This window comes from Mercenaria mercenaria, chromosome 10 (assembly GCF_021730395.1).
Source record: "Mercenaria mercenaria strain notata chromosome 10, MADL_Memer_1, whole genome shotgun sequence".
In the NCBI taxonomy this organism is placed as follows: Eukaryota; Metazoa; Mollusca; class Bivalvia; order Venerida; family Veneridae; genus Mercenaria; species Mercenaria mercenaria.
Window position 1 is genome coordinate 10,569,326 of NC_069370.1, and position 21,243 is coordinate 10,590,568.

The 21,243-nt window shown below is 34.5% G+C and overlaps 2 protein-coding genes across 2 annotated transcripts; both read right to left on the reverse strand.

Moving 5' to 3' along the window:
* Positions 1 to 522: 522 nt before the first annotated feature.
* On the reverse strand, positions 523 to 8,660 carry LOC123560935 (uncharacterized protein DDB_G0290685-like). Its single transcript, XM_053516695.1, has 7 exons — positions 8,490 to 8,660; positions 8,107 to 8,195; positions 7,467 to 7,738; positions 5,809 to 6,076; positions 4,535 to 4,952; positions 4,242 to 4,415; positions 523 to 627 (listed from the first exon to the last, which is right to left on the reverse strand). Exons 1-7 carry the CDS (start codon positions 8,658 to 8,660, stop codon positions 523 to 525), a joined length of 1,497 nt encoding a protein of 498 aa, XP_053372670.1.
* Positions 8,661 to 14,682: 6,022 nt separating this feature from the next.
* On the reverse strand, positions 14,683 to 20,397 carry LOC128546293 (prostatic spermine-binding protein-like). Its single transcript, XM_053516696.1, has 6 exons — positions 20,342 to 20,397; positions 19,931 to 20,014; positions 16,501 to 16,576; positions 15,689 to 15,807; positions 15,342 to 15,507; positions 14,683 to 14,796 (listed from the first exon to the last, which is right to left on the reverse strand). Exons 1-6 carry the CDS (start codon positions 20,395 to 20,397, stop codon positions 14,683 to 14,685), a joined length of 615 nt encoding a protein of 204 aa, XP_053372671.1.
* Positions 20,398 to 21,243: the final 846 nt, after the last annotated feature.

A 21,243-nucleotide genomic window follows, 5' to 3' on the forward strand; every position in this document is an offset into this window, starting at 1 on the left:
CCCTCGGCCACAAATCCCAAACTCGACAATTCTTTTTACTCGGCAACTTTTATCAGCCCTCGACAACACATATCAGCCCTCCATAACACATATCAGCTCTCGCAAAGATATATCAGCCTTCACTAAAACAAATCACTCCTCGGCAACTCGTGTCAGTCCTTGGCCGGAACATTCACATCTCGGAAATAAAATCAGCCTTTGGAACAGATAACAGCCCTCGGCCACGCATATAGGAAATCGACAACACTTATAGGCCTTCGGCAACCCATGTTAAATCTTGGCAACACATATCTTCCCTCGGCCACACATCTGTTTCGGTACCAGAAATCAGCAAAATATATTGTCTCTTGGCAAAAGATATCAGCCACTGGCAACACATTATAAGACTCAACTAAACATATCATTCCTCGGGAACACATATCAACCCTCGGCAACACATATTAACTATCGGAAAAACACATCATCACTCGGCAGCACATATCATCCATCGGAAAAAAACACATCATTCCTCGGCAAAACATATCAGCACTCGGCTAAACTTATAAGACCTCCGCTGGATATCTGCCCACGGAAACACATATAAGCCCTCGGCAGCACATACCAGCCTATGGAGCACATATCAGCACTCTGCAACACATGTCAATCCTAGGCAACTCATATCGGATCTGGGCAACACATGTCAGACCTCGGGAACACATTTCAGTGCATCACATATCAGCCATTTGCAAAACATTTCAGATCTCAAAAACACTTATCATCCCTCGGCAACACTAATCAGCCCTTGGAGATTCATGTCAGCCCTGGTCTTCGCATATCAACTCTGGCAAAAACAAAGCATCTCTTGGCAACACATATAACCTCTCAGCAAAGCATAGCATACCTCAGCAGCACATGTCAGCTCTAGGTAACATTTATCAGTCCTCGCCAATACATATCAGCCTTCGCTAAAACATATCTGTCCCTAGGCAACACACATAAGCCCTTCGCAATAAAATTGCAGCCTCTGCAACACATATCACGCCTTGGAAAGACATATCAGCCCCCGACTGAAACAAATTCGGCCCTCGGCAACTCATATCAGTCTTCGGGAACACATAGCAGTCTTCGACTGGAGCTTATACGGCTTGGGTATATATATATCAGGTCTTTGGAACACACATCAACCCTAAGAAAAACATGTCTGCGTAGGGAACACTTGTCAGCCTTGGAAACACATATAAACACGGCAAAACCTATCAAGGCTGGGCGATTCATATAAGCATTCGAAATTCATATCAGCCTTTAACGACAAACATCATCCCAAAGCAGCCCATGTAAACCCTTGGTAGTACATCTAGGCTTTCGGCAAAACATATCAGCTATTGGCAACACATATCATCCATCGTCAACTCACATCATCCTTTGACAATTCATATCAATCCTCGAAAACAAATATAATTCGTGGGCAGTACAAATTTGATCTCTTCAGCACACATCAGCCCTTTGAAAATATATAAGCAATCAACAATACATATCAGCCCTCGACAACACGTATCAGTCCTCGGCAAAACTTATCAGCCCGAAGCCGGAACACATATCAGTCCGAAGCCGGAACATACACGGATCGGGGAAAAGATCAGCACTCGGCTATACATATCATAAAAATGGCAAGACAGCTGGACTATCGGGCATAATTGTGTCGGATTGGCGGAAAATCCAGCCACAATGTAATTGACTCTGATCATGTTCTCTGAAAGTTGCTTACATAGATTATATATAAAGCTCTTTATTGGAATAAGCATCTTCCATTTGACCTTTTATTTGAGTTACAACAAGAGCAATAATGCAAGTTATAGTTTGCTCTTTATTCTGGAACGTTTCTTCCACGTTATACATAGTTTTGTTAATGTCTAACAGCATGTCTTAAACAAATGCAAAACAAACATCTGTAGATAGATCCAATTTTCTAGAATCATAGGATGTTATTTCATTTATCAATAATTGTAAATTAAAACAAAAAGCATACTGAGGTAGTTCCTGCTTGAAAACGTTCGTGCTGTTTATAATTAGGAAACAAAAATACATACAGCGTCAGTGACCAGTCAGTAAATAGTTTTTCAAAATAAATGGACATTAGCTGTTAACATGTAGCCATTTTATTAACGTTTTTCTGAAGTAGTTCTTTCAAAAGTGATAGCATTACAAGTAAGATAGCTCGGCTATGAAGCAGGCTTAACAACAAGGAAATAGTAGAAAACACGGCTACATATAGGTTTCACGATTGAAAAAGGGTATGACAGCTCGACTACAAAGCTGGACTAATGGTTTGACTAGGTGAATGTCTTTGCTGTTATGTGCGGCTACAGTAGAAGCCATGGTCACATTGTTTAAATATTTACACAATATAAAATCAAACACAGTTCCACAAAAATAATCTTGGCCATTAAGGACATATTTTGGAGTGAATTAGCATTTTATGGACATTTTTTGTTTTAATTTTATATGAACATAATACTTTTTCGTCTTTTTCTAAGAACAGAAATTCACAACTTTGTGAAGTGTTTGAAGTGATTCAATTCTCATGTTTTATAAAAAACAATTGAATACAAATTTGCAAACTGTTTCTTTGAAGGTTAGTATATAAAATGATATCACAGTTTCATAATAAATTTACCCATTTTCGAAGTATAGCACTTTTAATTCAGTGAGAAAGGAATCGGAGACCAAAAAATAATTGATGACATTTTCAAATTCACCAAAATAAAGAATTCTCTGACTTCTAAATTTGGTCGATACATATAAATTTGCACACATTTCATACCCGAAAGGGAAATTAACGTATTGCAACAGTCCGTACTTAACAAAAACAGTAATCTCCCTTATCCATTCCATGTATTTGAGCTACAAGAGTATTAATGCATGTTATAGCTTATGCTTTATTCTATCCAATGCTTTAAAAATGCATTATGCTTTATTCTATCCAATGCCAAAAGAAAAATGCAAATACGACGGATTTTGACAGGCTGTCTTGGTCAAGAGGTCTCATTATTTGTAAATAATTATAGATAATGTTCAAACTGTAAACCTATAAATATATAGAGTTGAAGGATGAAGTAATCTTTTTACATATTTTGTTATCTTAAGAGAATCCTGATGAATAAAATCTTATTAAAATAGCAGCATGGTATAGCTTAAATCTTTCCCCTTCATTTGTGTATGCTACATAACATGCATTTTCTTTGGAAATGATGAACAGTCTGTACACACGAGCCGATGACAGGAATTATTAAAAACTCGCTAGGGCGCAATCAACTTATTCCATTAATTCCAATGAAATAATTAAAAATTTCACGAGTAATAAAATGTTAAAAACTGGTCCGACATGTATATCATCCCTTCAGAATAAATTGGTTACTAATAATATCAACATTATCGTGAACATCACCAGATTCTTCTTCTTTTTTTTCTTCATTTTCCTCTTCGTGTTCTTTTTCTTCTTCCTCTTCTTTTTCTTCTGATAATATATATATATTAAATATATATAATGATAATGATAATGATGATGATAATAATGATATTAATCGCATCGCCTCGGTAGCCTAGTGGTAGAGCGTCCGCTTCGAGTGCGGGAGGTCATGGGTTCGATCCCCGGCCGCGTCATACCAAAGACGTAAAAAATGGTACTAGCAGCTTCTTCGCTTGGCGCTCAGCATTAAGGGGATAGTGCTAGGACTGGTCAGTCCGGTGTCAGTATAATGTGACTGGGTGGGGTATCATGCCACGTGTCTACGGCGTGATATTCCAGTGAGGCAGCACTATAAAGTTGGGCATTGTGCTCACTGCTACAAGTAGACACCGTCGTTTATATGACTGAAAAATTGTTGAAAAAGACGTCGTCGTCGTCGGCATCATTATCATCTTCAGCACAATAACCGTCACCATTGCATTCACAAGCATTACCATTATACTTGATATTCGTATTCTAAACGGAAACGTCTTAGTTACTGCACATAAATATAAGTTACTCTTCAATACAATCAGCTTAATAATCGAAGCAATAACTACAAGCTATTTTAGCATCATAATCATTATCAACAATATCACCATCACCATCGCATCACCACTACGTCTCTCAAAATCATCGAACTCCCTTTTAATTTTGTGGTTTCATAATTTCTGGTGTTAAATGTAAGTCGAGAAAAATTGAGCTAGTGTTATATTATTTAAGGGGTAAGCATGGGCAAATAATTATTTAAACTTGCCTGTAAGTTACTAGTACCGTCATCACCATCATCTTCGTTATCTTCATCATAAATACCATAACCATATTCATAACCATCCCCAACATCAACAACATCACGTTCGCCATTATATTCAACATCATGAAACTTATCACCACTATAATCAAATGGATGGTGTCTTACGTGAAATATATCCTGTATTTTTTCCAAAAAATATGGGAAAATGATTGGTTCTTAATTAAGACATTGTGTTTACTTAAAGGGAAAGTTTTAGCCAGATTATTATTTAAGCTTGCCATTTAGTTTCTAATTACATCAGCAATAATATCACCTTCAAGACAATCACCATCATTATCATTATCACCACCTGCAGTCCGGACATTTTCATAACTATCATTATCAGGATCATCCCAATCATTATTGCCACCACCAACATGACCATCACCATCACCAACGTTATGAACATCATTACAATTATAAACATAATCGTTATTATCGGTACATACAGCAGAATTATCTTTATCTTCAACATCTTTATAATAAACATTATCACCATCATCACATCGAATACTGTCACTACCACCATCAGCATTATTCTGATCAGAATCATTATCAGCACTTTTGCCATCACCACATTTATAATCAACATCGCTGTCATTATCACGTATACCACCATCACCAACTCGAAAATCACAATCACCGCAGTCATTGAGTATATTACCATTACCATACCTATATCAGCACCATCATCACATGACATACGTACATAAAATACGTTTGGTTATTGCATGTAAATATTTGAAAATATTATTGTTTATACTTAATTAATCACTTACTTTCGTATCATCATCACAAATATCACCAACAGCAGTACAATCACAATATTAGACCTCATTATCATCATTAAGTAACATCATAATCATCATCACTACGGCCACCACCACCGCCATCTTATTTATTATCACCACTGTTTTCATCACCACCTTTGCCTGTATCACCACCATAGCCATCACCATTGTCACAATTATCGTCATGTCACATTAACCATCTTCCATAATCGTTAATTCCATCAATACCTGATACACGTAACGTCTTCGTTGTTGCATTATATATTTAAAAATTTGAACCGTTTGTTTCTTGCCTTGCCATTTCCTTTATTTAGTTTTACAAATGTACTCGTACGTTTTTTACATGTTACAGGTTTGCGATGTACTCATTTACTAAAAATAAGATGCTAACTGAATTAAAATCTTACTTGCTTAATCGTCATCACAATTGATAAAACGAGCGCTACAATCACTATCCTTATCACTATAACTAACAACTCCATAATCACCATCATCAACACAGTCATAACTTTACCCATCATCATCATCAAGTTCGCCATCGTGTTTATCATTATCGTCAAAATCCCTACAAGTCTGACCGTTATCATCAAATTGATAATATCTTACTTGAGAAGAAGAATTGTAATCCCTTTAGTGCAACGTGTAATTTAATTACAATAAAGTGGTGTCTTAATAAAGATATAGTAAGTGTTGTATTATTCAGGGTGTAAGCGTGGGCAAACGTTATCAATTTAACTTGCCTTTTATTTAGTAATCCATCATCGCCATCAGGATTGTTGCCTTTATCATCTTTTGCATCAAAATTACTGTCAATATCTTCATAATCACTGTTACCACCATCATCACCAAAAGTATTATCATCACAATAAGCGAAACCATCACCACTGTAACATTCATACACTCTGTTACTGTCATTTCTATCGTTACCAATATCAGCGCCAAAATTATCATTAATCACATTAATTATAACCAGCATGGCACCATAAGATTTTAAATATATTGCCTTAACTGAATTTTATATAGCAGAAGATTATACACTAGCGTATACAAGATACGCATAGTTATATTCATGTAATGTGTGATTGTATATAAGTGTACCAAAAGAAGCATTGGTAACATTATACTATTGTATATATGTTGTGCAGAATAAGTATTTTGCATAATTCCCTCTTTGGTTCCAGTCATTGTCATTGTTATAGATCATGTGCAAATAGCTGTTGTTATGGGCCGGTGACCAACATCAATAAATAAATTGTCATTGTCATATTACCATCGCTGCCATCACTGCCTTTGCATTTACATCACCATAACCATCACATTTACCACAATTATTGTCTTGGTCCCCAGTGTCATCCCCTTTAATATAGCCATTACCATCATTACTTCATAGATTCTACAATCTGACTAAAGTACATCTCCTATTACGCTACGCATAGGATCTGACAACGAGCTATTGATGGCCTCGTTCTGACAACCCTTCCGCTAGCCAATCAAAAGCTAACTTACAACATTCTGCAAGCCTTGGTTTTTGATATCAACAATTTTTATGTCGAAAGATGTCAGATAGCCGGTTAACTCAGTCGGTAGGGCACTTGCTTTGTAAGCGAGAGGTCCCGGGTTCGAGCCCTGGATTAACTGCAAATTTTTGTTACTCTTTGACATTCAAACAAGTTGTCTGATTGGTTCAAACAAAAATAGATTTGCGAAAATAAAAATAGCAATATTGGAAATCCAAAATATACAGAAGTCGGATGTGAATGGGTCGTTCTCAGATCTTCGTTTAGAAGATCAAGTACTTTAGTCAGATTGTAGATTCTACATTTGAAAAGTCTTCTTGATTGCAAGTAATTATTTGAAACGTTTAACCGTTTGTTTTGCCATGACATTTCTTCCATGTTATTATATAGATGCACTCATATGTAGTTTTAAATATTATAATTTTAGATATATCTAACCGTTCTAATTAGCCGTATTGTATATAAGATAATAAGATAAGTTCATAAAATGTATGTCTGTCTGTTGATAGTGAATCATACATAAAACTGACTAGCCATGCATGTCATCGATTCCAAATAAAGTCGTTACTTACTTGATTACTTACTTATCATCATCGCTCTTTAACACTATCATTACATAAAAACAGTCACCCCAACTACCAACTCGTAGTAACTAATACAGTATCTAACCTGAAACAAAATGTTGTATCTATCCCTTAAAATCAGGTTGTGTCATACATTGTAACAAATAGAGTTACGATGTCTTGAAGGAATATAATTTATTCTTAATTATGAAACAACATTTCCGTATGTTCAAGGGTAAGTTTGTGCAAAATCATTGTTTAAGGGCGCCACTCAATTTCATTCAGTCATCATCATTATCATCACTTGCAGCCGATCACCTTTATTTACATCAGCTTCTTCATAATCATAATCACCAACTTCACAGTCATAACCATCACCAAAAACTTCATCAGCTGCAGAACTGTTTAAATTATCACCATTATCATCGGCATCTTCTTCACCTTCACCAACATCAAGATTTTCATGATCATTACCTGCAGCAACATCATCTTTATTTACTACATCTTCGTCATAATCATGATCACCACCATCATAGCAATTGCCGTTAACACCACCATCATCATCAGCATCTTTGTTATCACTATCACCACTACCATCAGCAACATAAAATTCATTATCACCATCAGTGTCATCACCAACTTTACCACATCACCACCAAAACCATCACCATCATCGCTATCATTGCTTGACATAAACACTCTAAATGGGAAACGTTTCTGTTAAAATATGTTAGATTTTAAAGACTTGAATTATTTGATTTACATGCCATTTCCTGCATATAATCATGCAAATTATACAAATGTGTTTTTCTTTAAATATGTCATCTTTCTGAATACTTCGAAAACTTTGAATAATTGGTATAGTATGTTCATAGTGGACCATACTTAAAACTGATTTGCCATGCATGTCATTGACTCAAAATTAAGTTGTAACTGACTAAATTACTTACTTACTTACTCATCATCGCCATCATCAATATCATCAGCATCACCACAATAATCATCATGATCGCATTCACTATGATAACTATTATCTATGATAAACAACTACAATGCCACCATCACTATCACCATCATCAACACCATTGCCATCATCACTGTTACCACTTCTACCATCACCATTTCCACAATTACCATCATCAACATCTCCATTATCATCATAACTCTAACCCTTATCGCCTTCAATTGCGCACAGATCATCAACACTACCATCATTATCCCAAGCAACATCACCTTCATTAGCACTAGAAACGAAGTCTATATAGCAATTATCACCACAATCATCACCAACGCCTCCATCAGCGTCACCATCGTCATCACCAAAATACTGGCACAACTTACACCATCAGCAGTATTTTTGCCATTACCATCATCAAAATCATCGTCACAGGAATCACAATTAATGACACTAACCACATCATCATCATCAGACTCATCACCATCACAGTTACAACTGTCATCATCAAACTCAAAACCACTCATAGTTACCACCGTCACCTTTATCATCACCATTATCAACCACTGCCGCCGTCACCATTACCACAATAACCGCCACAACTATCGCCGTGATAATATTCATCGTCTTTATCACCATTACATCTCCTAAATTGCCATCACCATTTTTGATATTCAAATTCTTAATTGGAGTCGTCTTAGTTATTGCAAATAAATATATGTAAATATTTGTAAATTTACACATCAATAATCTGAATTAAAATCAAAATAAAGCATCAACAGCACTGTCATTACCATGAAAATGATCACCACATCACCACTACAACAATTAAGATGAACACCACGACATCCATCACAATTACTATCATCAGTATTATCAGCATCACCACCATCACCATTATTATTATCATAGCCAGAAGCACCATCATCAGGGGCCTCTGTGGCCGAGCGGTTAAGGCCACTGACTTGAAATCACTTTCTAACTAATTTGGATTCAAGCCTCACTCGGGGAGTTGAATTCTCCATGTGAGAAGCCATACAGCTGGCTTACTGATGGTTTGTGATGCTACCCAGATGTGCACCGTGATGATATAATGCACGAATTGTACCTTGTGTCTTTCTCCACCATCAAAGCTTGAAAGCGATATGACCAATAATTGTGTTGGTGCGACGTTAAAACCAACGAAAAACAAAACAAACAGAAAAGCACCATTAACAACATCAGCAATACAATATTTATCAGCAATATCATTTCCATAATTATTTCCACTATCAAAATCATCACTGTAATAATAGTCACCACCATCACTATCACCAAAGAAACCATCGCAATCATCAATATTATCATCAAATATTATCTATCACCGACCACTATGACTACCTTCACGATAATAACCATAACAATGATTTTCAATTACGACCACATCATCATAGTCATCACAATCATCAACAAAATTATCATCATAATCACATTCACGACTAGCATCATCAACATAACTTCCAACCAAATCGTTAGAATGAGCACGCTCATCATCACTATCATCATCATCAGCATTATAATCATGATTATAATTATTACCAGCTTTCATCACCACTGTCATATTCATTGTCCCGTCGCTGTCATCGTCACCTATGACCACGAAAGCAGTCACCAGCACAATTTTCATCGTTTTTATAACCATTCCAATCACCTCTTTCAATATCATCATCATTATCACATGATATAGTTAGTCGGCATTGGGGCCGTCTTGGTTATTGCATGTAAATTCTTGAAAATATGAACATTCTGATCATGTAATTTCGTCCTTTAAATTTCGTCCTTTTAATTATATAAACGTATTTATATTTATTTTTCTAAAATTTTGTCGAACCGTTGTATATATTGGCCATTGTATGTTCAGTAGTATTTATTGTTATGATATACCGACAAAGTTACCGTTTGAAATACAGACTGAAGTATTTCAGTAATAAATGCAAAACCCTGTATTCAACACCTATCGGATACGAAACCATATTGAATCATTGGAGTACTTGCTTTACTTTGGAGGTAAAACATGTCGTCCGAAATGATTAATGCGTCAAAATGTTCACCGCTGCAACTAGTATTTAGCCCTATTTGTCGAAAATCATTAGCAGTACCTTGATCTGCAATGGTGCTCTCGGCACTCATAGATTTTGGGGGAAAATATCACATTCGGCGTTACACAGGCCTGGTTATTTCAGCCGAATACAACACTGAATATCAAAGTACTGTTATAACATACCTAACAATAATCATGTGTGTATGTTGATAGAGGATCATACTTAAAACTTATTTCCCATGTACGTCATCTATTCAAAATAAAGTCGTCACTTACTTTATTTTGTACATCCTTATCATCATCGACATTATCACCATCAATACCACTAACCTCAAATAACCATTACTATCATTATCAACATAACTAACATCATCATCATCATCATCATCATCATCAACATCATCACCTTCATCATTACAGCCACTACAACCAGTAAATTCATTACCCCTTTACCACTTACACCTTTCTAACTGTCGCCATTGTAACAAATGTCATCTTTGTCACCATTACAATCTCCTGTATTATAGCCATTACTCCGGGCAATTTCAAAGTCTTACTTAGCGCATGTTACTATTCTAAAATTTGAACTGCTTGTTTTACCATGCCGTTTTCTCCATTTAGATATATAAATGCACATATCTGTTTTTAAATGTTATAATTTTAAATATGTCGAACCGTTCTAATATGGTAATATTGTATAGCACGTAAGACAGTACAGAGTAGCCGTAACTGATTTATTTAGTTACTTACATTATCGTCAAAATTACAATCGTTATCATTGTCACTACAACCAAAATAAATATCATCACTCTTATTATTATAATCACAATAGCCAACATTCCTGCCGTAAGTATTTCCGTAATTTTAACAAACAAAAACATCACCTTTCTAAACAATATTACAAAAAATAACACAATCACAGTCCTCATCAACAAAATCATCAACATCGCTCAACACAATCACATTCTTCACAACCACAAACAACATCAACATCACTGACTTCACCACCATCATTTCCACAGTTATCATAGTCAACATCACCGTTACGATAATCACAATCACCACTATCATCATCACTACTACAAACATTGTCCACAGCATCACCGTCATTAGCACTGTTACCGACATTAATGTCACAATCATCACAACTGTCATAACCACCGCCAAAATCAGCATCATCATCATTATCACTACAACCACTGCCACAATATACATCATCATCAACAACATCATCATGATCAATCTCATCACCATCATATCCAAAATTGATAGTACTAATCAAAATCAAATCCATTCTAATCATTAATATCATAAATGCTGTATCTGTCCCTTAAAGGTGGGGGCAACACAATTACGCCCGAAACATTTTTCATCACCATCAACATTACTATCGTAATTACCATTGCCACTATTACAAGAACAACATACACCATTAATACAGTTTTCGCCCTTATCACCAATATATCTCTTCTATAACGGTCATCTACCTTACTTGATACTTGTATTCTAAATGAGAGATATCTTGGTTATTGTATGTAAATATTTGTAAATTTACACCTTGCAGCCATTACCATAATGATCCCAATAATAACCACAATCAGTGTCAACATTATTAGCACTATCATCTCCATCACAATCATCACATAAAAGTGTCTCGCCTTGTATGTCATCAGTTTCATCATCACCCTATACCATTACAATCATTATCTCCATTTACATCATCACTAGCACCAACGTCATCACCAATTATCATCAGCAGTACCAGCACCATATGCGTCAACATCAACACTAAAATAATCCAAATCAACATCATCATCACACAAGCAATTCATCATCTCCATCACTATTACCTTAAACAAACAAACTTACCTTTTGTTTTCTTTTATGTTGGGTTTAACGACGCACCGACATAACTCAGATCATAAGGCGACATTCACAGTTTGATGGTAGAAGAAGATCCCAGGTGCCCCTCCGTGCATTATTTCATCACGGGCGGGCACGTGGGTGGAACCACCGACCTTCCGTAAGCCAGCTGGATGGCTTCTCCACACGAAGAATTCAACGTCCCGAGTGATGCTCGAACCTACATTGGTGAGGGGCAAGTGATCTTAACTACTCGGCCACAGAGGCCCCCGACGCCTTTTCAGTCGTCTCAGTAATAACCGTGTGTTTTCAGTCAGCGTCAAATTCTCTAGTCGTCTCAGTAATAAGCGTTACCATCGTCATAATCAATAACACCATAAACAGTCATAACTATTTTCATCATCATCATCAAGATTGCTTGTGTTTTCAGTCATCGTCAAATTCTCTAGAACTCTATTTTAGTTTTGTGATTTCATGCGTAGAAAAAATTCATGGTGTTAAGTATGAGTTGAAGAAGGTTAAGGAGTTTCGATTAAGAAACAGCTAGTGTTGTCTTATGAAAGAAGTAAGCGTGGGAAAGATAATTGTTTAAACTTGCCTGTCAGTTACTAATACTGTAGTCACCATTATCTTCGTTATCTTCACCATAAATACTATAAACATCACAATAACCATATCCTCCCTCCCCACATCATAATCATCTTCAATAGCAGCATCATTACAATTGGCATTACCATAACCACAATCAATTTATCTTTATTATTACTTTCATCATTTTCATTAACACTGTCAGCACAACTACCCTTTCCATCACCAAAAATATGCACCTCTATAATCGCCGTCACTATCATTTCTTGATATACTTACTCTAAATATGAAACGTAATAGTAATTGCATGAAAATATCTGAAAATCTGAACTGTTTGTTTTAGTATGCCATTTTATCTATTTTATTGTATTAATATCTCAAACGGTAGCGAAGCTTGACAATGTATACTCTATGATATTGGTATATATGTTTGTATGTTGATAGTGGACAATACTTCAAACTGGTCCGACATGTACACCATCGCATCAGAATATAATCGTTTATTACTTATATGTTTACTTACTTATCATCATCACCACTACACTCACCTTAATACCCATCACCTTAATACCCGTCACCGTCATTATAATCATCACTTACATCATAATTATCATCACAATTTATCACCACTCTGACCATTATCATTTCATTGATGGTATCAAACTGACATGAAAGTTATGTCGTATCGATCCTTATAACAAGTCGGAAAAAGTGGTTCTTAATTAAGAGATAGTATCTCCTTTCGTAAAGGGTAAGTTTAAGCGAAATTACATTTTAAGCTTATCACTCATTTTCAAAATCACCTCATCAAAGTGATGATTTAATTATCATCACCTCAAGCCCGATTTCCCTTATTATAATCATTGTTTTTATACCTTTCAGTTTTACCATAATCACAATAATTACTGTCGTCACCATCATCATCATCATCATCAACATTATCACCATGACAAAAATCATTTTTGCCACCACATCACTATCATCAACTCTCCGCATTAACGCAATCAGGTTTGCATTATCTTCACCATCATCATCAAAATCACCAAACTGATGGTGCAAGACCTAAAATATATATGGTATTTGTCCCTGAAACAGCAAAATTTAAATTTGATTGGAATTATATCATCGACTGAAAATAAATTCGTTTTTGCTTACTAAAGTACTTATCGTTAATACAATTATTACCAGCAACACTACAATCACAATAATAACCATCACCTGATTACTTACTGAGCTGACATCATAATCATCATCACTACAGCCATCACCTCCATCATATTTATTATCATCATTGTCATCATCGTCTTTACCTCTATCATCACTATATATAATCATCATCTTTACCACAATTATTGTCTTTGTCACTAATTACCATCTCTTCATTCATCGCCATTTCTATCAATACCTGAGATACGTACTCTGAGTGGGAAACGTCTTGGTTATTGTAAAATTTAACCGTTTCTTTTTACCGTGCCATTAACTCCATTAGATTTAAAATGTACTCATATCTTTTTGCATGTTATTTTTTGTAAATATGACAAACGTTGTAACAAATTTTCAAATTTATTAGTATTTATATATATTTATGTTTGTTTGTTAATAGTGGACATCTTAAAACAGGATTGCGATGCATGTCATCGGCTAAAAAAATCGTTACTGACTTAATATCTTACTTAATTATCACTACAGTTAATAAAATGAGCGCGAACATCAGCATAATAACGATCACCATCATTATGATAATATCTTACAATATAATTACACCACAGACATAAATCTCTCATCAAGTCAGCCATCGTGTTTTTAGCATCATCGTTAAAATCTCCACAATTCTGACCATTATAGTTGATTTGATGATATCTGACCTCAGACAAATATATATCACCCTTTAAATTTATTGTCCTGTGTAAATTAATGAAAATTTAGTGCTGTGTAAATAATGTCTTATGCAAGGTGTAAAATTATTTATTTAACTTGCCTGTCAATTAGTAATACCTTCTTCATCGTCATCATCGTTATCTTTATAATTTCATTCATAATAATTACTATCAACCATTGCCGTAACCACCACCACCACCATCATCATCACCAATAGTATCATCATCACAATTGGCATCACATTCACCACCGTCAAATGTACCCTCTCCATCACTTTGAGTATTCTAAAAGGCTACATTGTATGTAATACAGTATATTCATGTAAATGCATGTTTGTATATTCACTGTAAAGCATACATCAAAAATAATCTGATAAAAATAAAGACTTACTTACTCGAATACTTACTTATCATCATCGTTCTTTAACACAATCAGAACCATCATTACAATAATAACCATCACCGCAATCTCCAACAACACTGTAATTATTGTCATCACAACCATTACGTTCATCATTATATCTACTACTATTATCAAAATTATCACCTCTCTGGCCATTATCAGACCTGAAACGTATGTTATATCCTTATATAAAAGGAAGGTTAAGCGCGCCACACAGTTTCTAAAATCAAAATCATCAGTAGCTGTAATACCAAGATTACAATCATCATCATTAAAATCAACATCTTCATCACCATCACAAACACCAAGGTTATAATTATCATTACCTCTAGAAACACCATCTATATCTACTACGACTTCATCATTATCATAATCACCATCATCATAGTAATTACCGTCACCACCACATCATCATCATCACAATTACCTGCATTTTCATCATCACTATTACATCATCAGAAACATCTAATTTATTATCATTAAGACTGACATTATCAACGTTTTCACCATCGCCACCACATACATCGTCTCTATAACCATTACTATTTTCACCATCACCAACAATTCTTGATACAAATACTCTAAATGGGAAACTGTTTTGTCATACCATGTAAATATTTGAAAATTTGAAATGTTTGTTTAACATGCCGTTTCCTCTACTAAATCATATAAATGCATTTATGTGTGTTTTTCTAAATATATCTTTTTAACATCATCACCACAATCATCACAACCACGGCTATCAGCATCATCATCGTCATCAATACATCATACATCATAGGTGAATGAGTGTAACCCTGATTGTGATTGCTTTCGTTATATTCACCAGCGTCATCATAATCCTCACCTTCTTCTACTTCTTCATCATCATCATTATCATCATCATCATCGTCCTAATTATCATAACAACATATCATCATTATCCTCATTAGGATTATAAAGATTGTAAGCTGTAAACTTAAAGGAAATAGATCACATGAAAAGGGTTAATTCAGTAAGAACAATTATAGCATTTGTCAGTAATTGTTATTATCAAGGCAAGCATTTTTGGTTATCGTCAATGACAATGAAATACACAGTGGTCACATTACAACTGCTGAAATATGGTAGAATTTGATTCGCCTTAGTTATTTGAATTACCATATATTAGTTGCTAGTTTCTGTATGAACATAAGAAATACAATTAATTTCCAGTATTCTTAAACTATTTATTATGCAAAAATTATATCATGTCACTAATACCGGTTTTCTCATGGAACGGTCCATATACAGATATAGAGCTAGACGACTCGCGTGTTAGAGTGTGTATGCACGAGCCGATGCCAATTAACTATAATGACAGGAAAGAATAATTAAAAACTCAAGACAGCACAATCAATTTATTCCATTAGTTCCAATGATATGATTAAGAATTTCGAAAGGAATAAAATGTCAAATCAGGCTAATTTGACTTAAATATTTAATGCCATATTACAAATTCAAATTCACCAAAATGAAGCATTTACGATCTATGTTATACAAGTCAAATAAAACTTCTTTCGCTTCTAAATTTAGTCTGTGCAAATAATTATGGACATATATAATACCACATTCGAAAGGGAAATAAACGTATTGTAGAAGTCGGTACGTAACAAAAACAGTAATCTCCCTTTACTTATCCAGCTAAAACAAAAAGATAAATGCAAGTTATAACTTATCCTTTATTCAAGAACGTAACTCTCCCTTTATATGTATTTTGTCAATGTAGCACAACATGTCTAAAAATAAAGGTAAGGGTTATTTCCCGGAAGCACAGAACACCCAAAACAAATACGAAACATGCATTTGTTGATACGCATCAAGATATACCACAAATTTGTCGAAACATAGGATGTAATTTTATTTATTAATAATTTCAAATTAAAACGAAAATCATAGTGAGGTAGCTTCTTCCTATCGCAAGTAGTCGTACAATTAGAAAACACATACACCTACTGCATAAAAGTAGACAATTGTCAGAAAAAGTCCATGAGCTGTTCTTATTTCGAAATTATTTTAACGGCGGTCTCCATTTTATTAGTTATATCAAAAGTGAAAGCTTTATAGGTCAGATATCTCGGCTTTACCAGAAGGAAGGGAAGAAAAGCTGGACTACTAAAGGTGCTTTATTAGTGATCTAGCAGCAAAACTACCAGGCATAATTGCGTCGGATTGGAAGAAAATCCAACCACAATGTAATTAACTCTGATCATGTTCTATTTCTCTAAAAGTTGCTCACATAAATTATAGATAAAGTTTTTATTGGAATAAGCGCCTTCAATTTAATATATTCCTATTATTTGAGTTACAACAAGAGCATTTATGGAAGTTATAGTTTGCTTTATATCCAGGAACGTTTCTTTCCCTTTATACATAGTTTTGTTAATCCGCTTAGCTCAATAGGTAAGAGCGTTGGTATACGGATCTCGGGGTCGCTAGTTCGATCCTCGGGCGGGGCATATGTTGTCCGTGACTCTTTGGTAAACGACATTGTGTCTGATATCATTAGTCCTCCACCTCTGATTCATGTGGGGAAGTTGGCAGTTACTTGCGGAGAACAGGTTTGTACTGGTTACAGAATCCAGGAACACTGGTTAGGTTAACTGCCCGTCGTTACATGACTGAAATACTGTTGAAAAAACGGCGTTAAACCCAAATCAAACAAACAAACATAATGTCTAACAGCATGTCTAAAACATATGCAAAACAAACATCTGTTGATAGATGCAGACATACAACAATTTTATAGAATCATAGGTTGTTAATTATTTCATTTAACAATAATTGTAAATTAAAACAAAATAATGCATACTGAGGTAGTTTTTGCTTATGAAAACCGTCGTGCAGTCTACAATAAGGAAACACAAATACCTACAGCGTCAGTGACATAATACATAATGTAAATAGTTTGTGAAAATAAATGGACATTAGCTGAAAATATTTTAGTATTTTATTAACATTCCTCTCCTTGAAGTAGTTTTATCAAAAGTGATAGTCACGGGGTTTAAATATCTAAACAATATAAAATAAAACAGTTACACAAAAATAATCTTGGCTATTAATGACACATTTAGGAGTGTACAGGCATTAACGATCATTTTCTGTTTTTATTTTACATGAATTCATCATACTTTCTTCTATTCAATGCCAAAAATGAATTTAAAAGTTAAAACATAAAACAGTAATTTGATGAATTTACTGGATAAACAGTAAGCATTTGACAATTGTTTACAATTACACATTTCTGAAAAGAACAGCCAGGCTATAAATTTGGTCACGGTATTTATCGACCATTAGCGTATTATTTTATTTCCCGATTCTGTATAATTATAATGCGGACATCCAAGGCTCTAAAAGGAGCGTTAATCAGATGTAAATTGTTAAGATGTAACTGAAATTATATGGGTGATTTTCCTCAGGCATTTACAGCGCACTTTTACAGGCCATCTTGGTCAAGAGATCTAATTATTCGTAAATAAGTATAAGTAATATTCAAACTGTGGACCTATCTATATATGGAATTGAAGAAGGAAGTACTCTGATTTGTTGGCAGAAAAGTAAAGGAAGTTTAGTCTTTGATGAAGGAGGTGTCTAAGGATAAAGTTCATACTGTACTTTTTCGCCTTTTTGTCAGAACAGACATTCACAACTTGGTGAAGTGTTTGGAGTGATTCAGTTCCTTTTTTATGAAGAAAACTGCATAGAAATTTGCAAACTGTTTCTTTGAAGGTTGGTCTATAAAATGATATCACAGTTTTGTATAAAATTTACCCATTTTTGAATCATAGCACTTAGGAAGGAATCAGAGACCCAAACATAATTGATGAGAAATTCAAATTTACCAAAATGAAGCAGGAGTAATGTCATTAATGTCAAACAAAATTCCTTTCACTTCTAAATTTGTTCGATACATATAACCTTGCACGCCTTTCATAGAATACTCGAAAGGGAAATTAACGTATTGCAACTGTCTGTACATAACAAAAACAGTATGTCCATTTACATATTCATTCCATGTATTTGAGCTACAACAAGAGTATAAAGGCATGTTATAGCTTATGCTTTATTCAAAAACGTTACTTTGCCCTTTTATGTATTCCGTCAATACGTACAGTACAACATGTCTTAAAAAAGTAAAGGTAGATTTCCTGGAAGCACAGAACTCAAAAAGTAGGATATATACATTTGTTGTTACGCATCCTGATATAGAAGAAATTTGTCGAAACATAGAATGTAATTATTATCATTAATTATTGCAAATTAAACATTAAAACAAAGTGAGGTAGTTTCTACCTATGAAGACGCTTCACAACTTTGTAAAGAGTTTGTAGTGATTCAATTCCTTTATTTATGAAGAATTTGCATAAAAATCTATTTCTTGAAGGGCGATCTATAAAGAATTATCACAGTTCTTAAATAAATTAACTCTTTCTTGAATTTATTCAGTGAGGAAAGAATCGCTGACCCAACATTAATTCATTTCTGTGCAACTTTTTTTTCTGACAATTAAGAGAACATTTTGACAGACTTTGGTCGTTTATGGAACCCTCACACTGCACACAAAACTTTGGCTCATTTTATGTTCTTGTGAGAGAGTTGAATCTGTTCGAAGATGACAATAGAGTTTTGCTATCTTAACAGAATTCTGATGAATAAAATCTGATTAAAACAGTACCATGGACTAGCTTAATCTTTGCTCTTCATTTTTGTATGCTACATAACATGCCTTTTCTTTGGATGCATTCGGCACTCATAGATTTTGCCGGACAGTATCACATTCGGCATTATACAGGCCTTGTTACTCGAGCCTAATAGAACACTGAACATCAAAGTACTGTTATAACAAACCTAACATTAATAATCATGTGTGTATGTTGATAGAGGACCATACTTAAAACTTATTTCCCATGTATGCCATCTGTTCGAAATAAAGTCGTCACTTACTTTATTTCTTACATCCTTATCATCATCGACATTATCACCATCAATACCACTAACCTCAAATAACCATTACTATCATTATTAACATAACTAACATCATCATCATCATCATCATCATCATCACATTCACCATTACAGCCACTACAAACAATAAATTCATTACACCTTTACTACTAACACCTGTTTAACTATCACCATTGTAACAAATATCATCTTTGTTACCATTACAATCTCCTGTATTATAGCCATTACTCCGGGCAATTTCAAGGTCTTACTTAGCGCATGTTACTATTCTAAAATTTGAACTGTTTGGTTTACCATGCCGTTTTCTCCATTTAGATTTATAAATGCACAGATCTGTTTTTAAATGTTATAATTTTAAATATGTCGAACCGTTCTAATATGGTAATATTGTATAGCACGTATGACAGTACACAGTAGTCGTAACTGATTCATTTAGTTACTTACATTATTGTCAAAATTACAATCGTTATCTGCGTCACTACAACCAAAATAAATATCATTATTCTTATTTTTATAATCACAATATCCAACATTACTGCCGTAAGTATTTCCGTAATTTTAACAAACAGAAACACCACCTTTCTAAACAATGTTACAAACTATAACACAATCACACATCATCATCATCAAAATCTTCAACATCGCTCAACACAATCACATTCCTCACAACCACAAACAACATCAACATCACTGACTTCACCACCATCATTTCTACAATTACCATAGTCAACATCACCGTTACGATCATCACAATCACCACTATCTCCATCACAACTACAAACATTGTCCACAGCATTACCGTCATTAGCACTGTTACTGACATTAATGTCACAATCATCACAACTGTCATAACCCCCTCCAAAATCATCATCATTATCATTATCACTACAATCACTGCCACAATATACACTATCATCAAAAACATCATCATGATCAATCTCATCACCATCATATCCAAAATTGATAGTACTAATCAAAATCAAAATCATTCTACTCATTAACATCATAAATGCTGTATATGTCCTTTAAAAGTGGTTGCAACACAATTACGCCCGAAACATTTTTCATCACCATCAACATTGCTATCGTAATTACCATTGCCACTATTACAAGAACAACCTACACCATTATTACAGTGTTCGCCCTTATCACCAATATATCTCTTCTATAACGGTCATCTATCTTACGTGATACTTGTATTCTAAATGAGAGATATCTTGGTTATTGTATGTAAATATTTGTAAATTTACACCTTGCAGCCATTACCATAATGATCCCAATAATAACCACAATCAGTGTCAACATTATTAGCACTATCATCTCCATCACAATCATCACATAAAACT

Bases quoted from the DNA above. Each gene is read 5' to 3' on its own strand.
- LOC123560935 (XM_053516695.1), bottom strand. From the start codon at position 8,660: ATGGTGATGATAAAGGTGACGGTGGTAACTATGAGTGGTTTTGAGTTT. The intron at 7,739-8,106 runs GTAAGTAAGTAA...TGCTGATGGTAG, and splicing joins ATTGATGATGGCGATGATGA to TGGTGATAGTGATAACAAAG. The intron at 4,416-4,534 runs GTAATTAGAAAC...GAAAAAATACAG, and splicing joins AAGGTGATATTATTGCTGAT to GATATATTTCACGTAAGACA.
- LOC128546293 (XM_053516696.1), bottom strand. From the start codon at position 20,397: ATGATATTTATTTTGGTTGTAGTGACGCAGATAACGATTGTAATTTTG. The intron at 15,808-16,500 runs GTATTATATATG...TATGATAATTAG, and splicing joins TTATTTCCCTTTCGAATGTG to GACGATGATGATGATGATAA. The intron at 15,508-15,688 runs GTATGATGTATT...ATGACAAAACAG, and splicing joins TACACTCATTCACCTATGAT to TTTCCCATTTAGAGTATTTG.